Source organism: Capsicum annuum, chromosome 11, assembly GCF_002878395.1.
Source record: "Capsicum annuum cultivar UCD-10X-F1 chromosome 11, UCD10Xv1.1, whole genome shotgun sequence".
Taxonomy (NCBI): domain Eukaryota; kingdom Viridiplantae; phylum Streptophyta; class Magnoliopsida; order Solanales; family Solanaceae; genus Capsicum; species Capsicum annuum.
In genome coordinates, this window is record NC_061121.1 from 12,334,605 (window position 1) to 12,344,478 (window position 9,874).

General features: G+C 36.4%; 1 protein-coding gene across 1 annotated transcript in view; it reads right to left on the bottom strand.

Annotated features, from left to right (window-relative positions):
- Positions 1 to 9,171: 9,171 nt before the first annotated feature.
- LOC107847423 (nucleolar protein 14) overlaps positions 9,172 to 9,874 on the bottom strand; it is a gene marked incomplete in the record, with an annotated part of 29,098 nt that continues 28,395 nt past the window's right edge. Inside the window, 1 exon segment of the mRNA XM_047399491.1 lies at positions 9,172 to 9,590. Within this exon segment, the coding sequence (XP_047255447.1) occupies positions 9,552 to 9,590 (39 nt within the window).

A 9,874-nucleotide genomic window follows, 5' to 3' on the forward strand; every position in this document is an offset into this window, starting at 1 on the left:
TCTGAATCTACAGAAATTTTTTTACTGCATTTTTCCTTGGCATTCTTTGAAATTCAAATAAAGTTTGTCCAAAAAGACAGATCTCATCGATCGATCATCCGCAGCCGAAGCCAAAGACGAAGCCTAGCGAGCGACGACGATGATGACGTGAGGCATCTATTATTTCTTGCCTCACTTGCCATGTGGAGTAAGTGTTCTTGATTATAAACACTTTCAAGTTCTCTTCTTCCACCAATGTGGGAGAAAGAGTAAACTTTCTAATTTGAGAGTACACCTTCCATTTTAGTGTCTCCTTCCCCTCCACCATTTTATTCTTCATTTTCCATTCACACTTCTTTCATATACTAAGAACCCAACAAGCATGTCACCGGGATAAGCACGAAGAATAGAGAAGTATAATCTGGGATTTTTCTCAAAACTAGATGTAACACCCAGTACTTAATTACGTGCATTAGCCATGGTTATATGTGTTGGAGTATATGTATTGACCATAAGTTAGGTATATATGAGTTTAAGTATGAGTATTGATTATTTTGAGATGGTTTCAACTGTATAGTTTGATTATATGTGTATAGGAATCGACTTTATTTATACCGAAATTTGCTCGTCGAAGTTCCTATCCGAATTTTATCGAGTTAGCTTTCCAACGATATAAAGATTTTTGAAAACAGATGAGTATCAGATATAAGCGAGCATGTTCGAAACTTGAAAACGGTGGACGCAATGAACAGTAAATGTGCAGAAATTTTCTGCACACAAAAGTACTGCAGCCAAACAGATTTTTGGGTTGACTTTAAATGATCATAACTCCTTGTAAAAAATAAACTGTGTGAGCTGCTATATATCGATGAGAAGCCCTAAGAGTCTTCTTTCTAATGCAATTGGTTTCACCCAAATCCATTATCGGGGCAAAGAGTTATGGTCGATTTACTTTAGCCTACCAAAACAGTCCACCATGGACAGATTCGAATTTACTTAAATTTTAAGGGCAATATGGTCATTTTCCATCACCTCATGGACAAAAATTGGTCATTATATACATATACTTAGCCTCATATCCATCATTTATCATCCAAATTATTGAAGAATAAGAAACCCTAGCCTAAGTTCAACTCCAATTATCTTGTGATTCAACCGTAGAAAATCTAAATTGATTCCGTAGTTGTGTTCACCGTCTCGAGGGCTTCGAGGAGCACCCCTTATTTGTGCCAACAGGACTTCGAAATCAAAAGGGCCATTTTATGGTAAGGATGTAAATTATGTTGGTGTTATTTATATGGATATGTATATATATGCATGTGAGCATAAGAAGTATGTTATTTGATTGTTGTTGAAAGATGATTGAAAATGATGTTGGATTATTCTGGTGCATGGTTGGATTATGTTGAATTGTGAAGGAATTTGGTGTCATGATGTGGTATTGAAATGATGATTATATATATATATACACATAAACCTATTGTTCAAGTTGGTTTTTGAAATGCTTTGCAAATATTGGTTGTATGGAATTATGGAAGAGAATTGTGGTGTTCGGTTGCTAATACTAGATGCCAAACATTTCATTGTAGATAAGTGATTTGTAAAGGCGGGAAGTTGTGTTGAATTGGTATCCGAATCTACAACGAGGTATGTAAAGCATACTCTAACGATGTTCTTTGGCATGAAAACACCAATGTTCCATCAAGTAAGATTCCGAGGTTGTCCAAAAACATGTATTGTTCTACATTACCAACGAAGTTGTTTCCATTCTATAAAGTGTCAAAATGTTTCATTGATATTCCAAAAGGCTCCTATTTCATTGTTGTGATATTGATGATTCCGAAACACATTTTTGAAGTACCAATGAGTCTTTATTACATCGTTATTGTATAGAAAGTCTATTACTTGGTTCCTATTGATGTATCATTATTCCAACGGTACTATATTGACATGAACACTAATGTAATAATCTCAAAAGCTTTTGAACTAAGTTATTGGAAAGATCTCTTATGTGTGTTACTTGATATACGTGTGGGTGGTAGCTCAGGGGCTTAAGCCTAGCATGGGCCGATCCCGATATTTGATATGATTACAGTTGATATGTACTGGGGACAGCTTAATGGTCACAGTACGGTACAGTATTGATTATTGTTAGGTGGTTGGAGGTTCGGGAGGAGGAGGTAATGGCGAATGATAATTATAAAGAATAAAATGAACGAATGTATACCGTTCCACAAATGTGTTTGAATTCAAGAACCCAATTCAGATTAATGATAATGTACATGATCCTAAAAGTGTTTATGAAGTGTGGTTCACTTTTATTATGATTTATTCACTTGCGTCTGATTTTTCTTGATCCCCCATATCACATATGATTATTTACAGCTTTACATACTCAGTACATATTTCGTACTGACGTTCCTCACGGGGGACCTGCATTTCATGCTGCAGGCACAGGTGCTTCAACTCATTCACAGCATAGATAGGAGTTAGGTCATACAGCTATTGTTGGTGAGCTCCAGTTTGCTTCGAAGCTTTCCGAGTCAATCCCTTATGTTTTGTTATTGTACAGGAGTCATATGTGGGCGGGGGTTTGTCCCGACCCTAGTTATGTCATGTATATCCTAGAGGCTTTGTAGACATAAGGAAGGGTAAAGTCATGGAAATTTATATAGTGATGTTATATTGTATATGTGGTGGCCCCGAAGGCCAAGTATTATATATATATATATATATATATATATATTTGTGTGTGTTGTGCTGATACAGGTAATTAGACCCTTCTATATGCAACGAAGTGCTGTCCAAATTTTTGGTGACATGTAAGTGAAAGTACAGGTATCTGAACGGGTTCTCCCGGGCTTTCTCGGTTTCGGGTGCCAGTCCGGCCCGATGGAATTTTGGGGTGTGACACTAGATCTTAGAATCCTAATGTTTCTCCCTGGAGCTTTCATCATCTTGTTATCGCTTCGCCAGCAACATGGGAAGAGAAATTTTAGAATCTCAATGTGTCTAACGTACACGCTCTTGAGATAACTCATCAGCGTCATACTCACTCTTTTGAGATAATTCATCAGCATCACGCAGACTCTTTTGAGAGTGTTCATCAGTCCAACACATACTCTTTCGATAAGGGCTACTAGTCTTAACACACACTCTTTCGACAAGACCTATCAATCTAACACACATTCTTTCGACAAAGGCTATCAGTCTAACACACACTCTTTCGATAAGGGCTATCAGTCTTACGCAAAGCCTCATCAGTGTAACACACACACTTTTGAGAAGCCTCATGATAGGCATAACGCATACGCTTCTGAGAAAATTCACCAATCCAACACACACTGTTTTGAGAAGTTTCATTACTCCAACACACATACTTTTGAGAAAACTCATCACGCTGATCAGTAATCCACCATAGAAGTAGCAGCAACATATCAAGAGAGCTAGAAACAACGCGATGATGAGATAAGGTAAAGCTAAGTGAAACTAGTACTTGATCTTCTCTACTCTTGTCTCTGGTGGAAACACCTCGTCAAACCAACTCATAAGCTTTCCACATAAATTCTTCACTTGCCAAGTAAAATTGTCAAGCACTACTAACGCTTGCACACTAAATCTTTTCAGCGTCACTAGTACTTGCCGACCAATGTTTTTCAGTTTCACTAGCACTCGCAAACCTAAATTCTTGAGCGTCAGTGGCACTTGTCCAAAAAAATTTCGCAACGATAGTAGCACTTGCCAACCAAAATTCTTGAGCGATGCTAGTCCTTGTCCAAAAAAGTTTTGCAAATTTATTAGCACTTACCAACCGAAATTTTTGAGTGACACTAGTCCTTGCCCAAAAAAATTTTGTATCGATAGTAGCACTTTCCAACCTAAATTTTTTAGTGAAACTAGCCATTGCCCGAAAAAATTTATGGGTTTTATTAGAAATTGTCCAAAAAAAATTTTGCACCAATAGTAGCACTTTCCAGCCTAAATTTTTGAGCGAAGCTAGTTCTTGTCAAAAAAAACTTTGCACCTATAGTAGTACTTTCCAACTAAAATTTTTGAGCAATACTAGCCCTTGCCAAAAAAATGTATGGGTTTCATTAGCAATTGCCCTACAAAATTTATCAACATCATAAACACATGACCACCAAAATTGAACATCATTAGTATGGCTTCCTTCAATTTCTCCAACACAAAGCTCATCACGTCCACCATCACTACTTCTTCTTTTTTTCTCTTAGTAGGATTCTTGTCTATTTTATTTTTTTCCAAGGATTTCACATTCTATTCCCATCTCTTCTTTAGTAGTGATAGCTAGTACTCTTTTCTAATAGAAAAATGGGACCCAACTTTTTAATTAAAAATAACCTAGGAGCATTGTCATTAAAGCAACATCATAGGTGCAATCATGTTCTTTATTTTTTTCTCTTTTTCGTACATAAAAATAATATTACTTCAGTTTCAATTTACTTGGAGTTTAGTTGTTTTAGTTTACTTATCTGAATTATTGAACCGAGAGAAATTTATCATTTTATTTTAATACCCTTTTTATTATTGAATCACTATATAAAATATAAATAGTCAGATTTAATTTCTAGAACATAATTAATAAATTTAACAAAATAAATCTTTAATAAATATTATTAAATGAATGTCAAGTAAATTGAAATGGTGGAAGTGCTAATATTTTCTCTCAATACAAAGCAAAAGATTATTTGTAATAAAGTCTCTATATATAAGATTTCACCCCAATTTAATCAAACAACCTTGGAGCATTGTCATTAAAGCAACATCCTCTCTTTTTTATGTAGTGACTAAGGCAAATGGTTTTGTTAAAGAAGAGAGATTCCATACCCACTAGTTACTTTTGTCTTATACTTTTTTTTTAAAAGTTAAAAGTGCAATATGAATGCATATGAATTATGATATACTAGTACTATATATTTTAGTTTCAATTTATGTGTTTTCTTTTTTTGTTAATTTATTAAAAGAAAAATGCCAATGTCTATTTTTATTAGTGCACTTTTAGTTTCGATATTTCATGTGATAGGTATAAGATTATAAGATGCAAAGGATATTTGAATGCATTTATACATTTTTAGTTTAAAAGCACAATTAAATTTATAGCTTGCGGTAATGATGGTTAGAATTATTATATCTATAGCTAATACCTACATAATAATTGTAATCAGCTACTAAGCGACCGGTAAATCACCAAAGCACCCACCCAAACAAATTTGCTGAACACTTCACTGTGCTTCAACTAGACTTTTAACTTTTAAGGTCTTGGTCTTTATTTGAAGTTTAGTTTTAATTGAATAAGTTAAGGAGAATTCCCCATTGTGATAGCTATAATGAAGAAGTTCTAGGTATTATGTTATAAATCAAACAGGAGAGCCCAACTCAAAAGACTAGCTTGATAGGTGGGAAAATACATTTGGCCTATAAACCTCTTAGCATTTCTCTATTTTTCCAATGTGGGATAATTGGTTCATAACATATTATGGGTGTGTTTGATATGAAGACTTTTTTCTTAAAAATAAATAATTATATTTTTATGAAAAATTTAAGTAGCTCAGTTCGTTGACTATCTGAATTTTTATCTTTTCAATGAGGATTCCCCTTCTGACCCAATTAAAACTCAAAATAAAAATTAAAAAAAAAAAAAAAAAAACAAAAAAAAAACAAGATTTTTGCTTATGAATATTCACCTTCGTTCTATCTTTATTTTTCTAATTCTTCCTACTTCACTATTTTTATTATTTTTTTGGTACAATTCTTTCTACTTTGACTGCTATTTTAATCTGGAGCTGTGTTTCTTTTCACCAGTTGTGAAATATTTGGGGTCCATCTTCCACCTAAACTTGGTAGAACAAAACCTTTAACTATTGGTTTAGAGCATAATATTCTATTATTATTTCATAAGAAGACTTTCATGATCTACATAAAAGATTTTTAGAAACACAATTATTTAGCTAAAGTTAGTGGATGAATGAATCCAATTTTCTCCTATAAATTAATACTAAGTAAGAGCGTTCTTACGTTTATCCTTTTGTATTTGTAGTTTTGTACTCGGTAGTACTACTTATGTAATTTCTTATCCTCCGGTTTTTGTTAGTATGTGTTTCTTAAATTTCGGTTATTGTTTTATTTTGTACTATTCGTAGGATGCATAGGGATAGTGGGATCGGGTCAAACAAGATTTTGGTGTACTTGCACGTGGTGAAAGGTGTTTCGAGCAATGAAAAGCTTTTCGTAGGAAGTGATTTCAATGGGCATATCGGTCATTGTCGAGAGGCTATGATGTTGTGTATGGAGAGTTCGATTTCGGAAAAAAGAATGACAGAGGAGCCTCATTTTTGAATTTTGCTAGGGCCTGTGGAGTGGTGGTAGCGAATTCAAGCTTCTCGAAGAAGGAGGAGCACCTTCTTACTTTTCGTAGTTTGGGGATCAAAATTCAGATAAACTCTTTGCTCCTCAGGAAGGGTGAAAGAGCACTATGTAAAGACTCTAAGGTCATACCTAGCGAGAATCTTTTGACCCAACTTAAGTTTCTGGTGATGGACTTGGAAATGATCAAGAAGGGTAGGAACAAATAGGGGTGTGGAGGATCGACCCAGGACTAAGTGGGGTAGATTAACTTTGACCAGCGCCTTGGAGATAGAAGAGAAGCTGACGACTATAGGAAATTAGAAAAGTAGAGGGGATGTGCATGGATAGTATGTGGGAGATGACTGTCGGTTGTATCAGGGAGACTGGTAGAGAGGTATTGGGTTTCTCGAGAGGCCGATCTAGTAAACATCGGGGGACTGGTGGTGAAACAAAGAAGTTAAAAGGAAGTTGGAGACTAAGACAGTAGCTTATGCGAAGTTGGTGGAGAGCAAGGATGACGATGAGAAGCGGATGAATAGGAAAGAGTATAAGTTAGTCAGGAAAGAGGCCAAGTTAACGGTTACCAAGAAACGGCTTTCGAGGGCTTATATGCAGTTTTAGAGGAGAAACACGGGGATAAGAAGTTATATAGGATTGTAAAGGCTAGGCAAAGGAGGGCTCGTGACCTTGACCAAGTGAAATGCATCAAGGAAGAGGATTGCAAAGTGTTAGTGGATGACGCCTTCATTAGGACGAGGTGACGGTCTTATTTTCATTAACTTTTAAATGACGGGGGGACAGCGGTTTAGTGTTGGGGAACTTGGAGCACTGAGGAAGGTGTCGCGATTATGATTGTTATGGACGTATTAAGGCTGAGGAGGTCAAGGGTGTTATTCGTAGGATGCGTAGGAGTAGGGCGACTGGAGCAGACAAATTTCAGTGAATTTTTTAAAGAGCTAGCACTGAATTGACAGGTATGAAGTGGCTGACAATGTTGTTTAACATTATTTTTAGAATGGTGGAGATGTCGAAAGCACGATGATTTCATTATATAAGAACAAGGGGGACATTTAGAGTTGTAACAACTGTAGGGGTATCAAGTTATTGAGTTATATCATGAAGGTTTGATAAAGAATGGTAAATTGAGGCTGAGGAGGATCATGACTATTTTGAGAATCAGTTTGATTTCATGTCAGGTCGCTCGATTACCGAGGCCATTCATCTCATGAGAAGATTAGTAGAGCAGTATAGGGAGAAGAAGAAGGGCTTGCACCTGGTGTTAATCGATCTTAAGAAGGTGTACCACAAAGTCTCCAGAAAGGTTTTGTGGAGGTTCCCGGAGGCAAGAGATGTGTCGGTGGCGTATCCTAAGTCGATTTAGGACATGTTCGACGAAGCAAAGACTCGTGTGAGGACGGCAGGAGGAGATTCGGAGCACTTTTCTATTTTGACAGGGTTGCATTAGGGACCAACTCTTAAACCGTTTTTATTGGCCTTGGTGATGGACATATTAACGCGGCATATTCAAAGAGAAGTGTCTTGTTGTATGTTATTTGTTGATGATGTAGTGCTTATTGACGAGATCCAAGAAGGATTTAATGATAAGTTGGAGGTTTGAATACATACCCTGGAGTCTAAAGGGTTTATGTTGAGCAGGACCAAGGTGGAGTACTTTGAGTGTAAGTTCAGTAATTTGACGCATGAGACGAACATGGCAGTGGAGTTGGATTCTCAGGCCATTCAAAAGAAAGACAGTTTCAAGTATCTTGGATCTATAATTCATGGGAATGGAGAGATTGAAAAGGATGTCACGTACTGTATTGGTACACGGTGATTGAAATAGAGGCTCGCTTCGAGAGTCTTGTGTGATAAAAAGGTTCCTTGTAAGCTTAAAGGTAAATTCTACAGAGTGTTAGTCAGACCGACTATGTTGTATGGAGCGGAGTGTTGGCCAGTTAAGAACTCCCACATCCAAAATTGAAGATGGCGAAGATGAAGATGTTGAGATGGATGTGTGGACTTACTAGGAAGGATAGGATTCGATATGAGATTATTTGAGAGAAGGTGGGAGTAGCTTCGAGAAAAGACAAGTCACCGAAAGTTAGATTAAGATGGTTTGGACATATGATGAAGAGGTGCACGAAAGCCCCAATATGGAGGTGTAAGAGGTTGGCTATGAATAATTTCAAACAGGGTAGAGGTAGGCCGAAGAAATATTGGAGGAAAGTGATTAGGCATGACATGAAGCAGTTATAGCTTACGGAGGACATGACCCTTGATTGAAAGGTGTGGAGGACGCGAATTAGGATAGAAAGTTAGTGGGTAGGCATGCGTTCTTACTAGTAGGGAGGAGTATTTTATTTGTAGATATATTTGTAGCCATAGTGTTATGCTGTCTTGTAGTTTCTTATCCGTGGTGTTTTGGTGATGTTTTTGATTTTCGAATAGATAGTCCATAGTGTCACTCTGCGGGTGTTTTATTTCTTTTGTTATCTAATGGTACGTGACCTATTGGTTGTTTGTTTTTATGTTTTTGCTTGATATATTGTTGTTTGTCCTGAACCGAAATCTATTTGCGTATACTTTATCCTCCTCAAATCCTGCTTTATAAAAATACACCGAATATATTATTATTGTAGTTGTCTTATTTTGTACTAGTTATTGTCACTTTTCTTCAACAACAGCACACCCAATGAAATCCACAAAGTGGGAATTGGATATTGTTCCTTTTCTTCAAATTGCTTTATAAAATATTTATGACATTTCCACTTTTGTTATTTCGAGTAGAGGGTCTATAAAAACAAGTAACATTCCAAAACAGGTTTGAAAAGGAAACTATAGCCCCTTTGGGATTGTAAACTCTCTTCTCTGCATCCAATCGTAGGGCATAACCGAACTATAACATAAATGACTTTTAATACTATAACGAATTTAACTCTATTCAGTTAGATGTAAAACTACAAATACAACAAAAGACAAGTAACCATGCACATTAGGTTCGAGGAACATAGTTATTCCTTTTTTACAACTCGAGACATTAAATTTGCAGATAGTGTTCGACTAACTGATCTTCTGCTAGAAGACATGAGACAAAATTCGATGAGCTCTAACGCTTCACCAGGTGCAGAGGAAACACGGTGGCACAGTTGGACGGGAAAGATGGACGCACGTATTGTAACCATCACCGAAACAATGCGGTTGCTCATTCAATCCTCTGTACTTCCAGCATTCAGCGTCTTCCATTCCTAGGAACAATAAAGGAGAAGAGTTTCAATATTTTGTATCAATAACACTTTTAATACTGATATGTAGCATTATGGTGTGTTCATTAGTATTTATATAAACATTGCCCACATTTAGCTCCAATATTAAATAAAGAACACACTAATATGTTGAGACCATGCCAAGCAAGAGAGGGAGCGAACAAAGGACATATAAGTGTGAAGCAAAGAAACGCTGGTAGAAAAAAAACAAGCATTAAAATGGGTCACTCTAGTAGTAGGGATATCTATTGGATGTTGACAGTGAA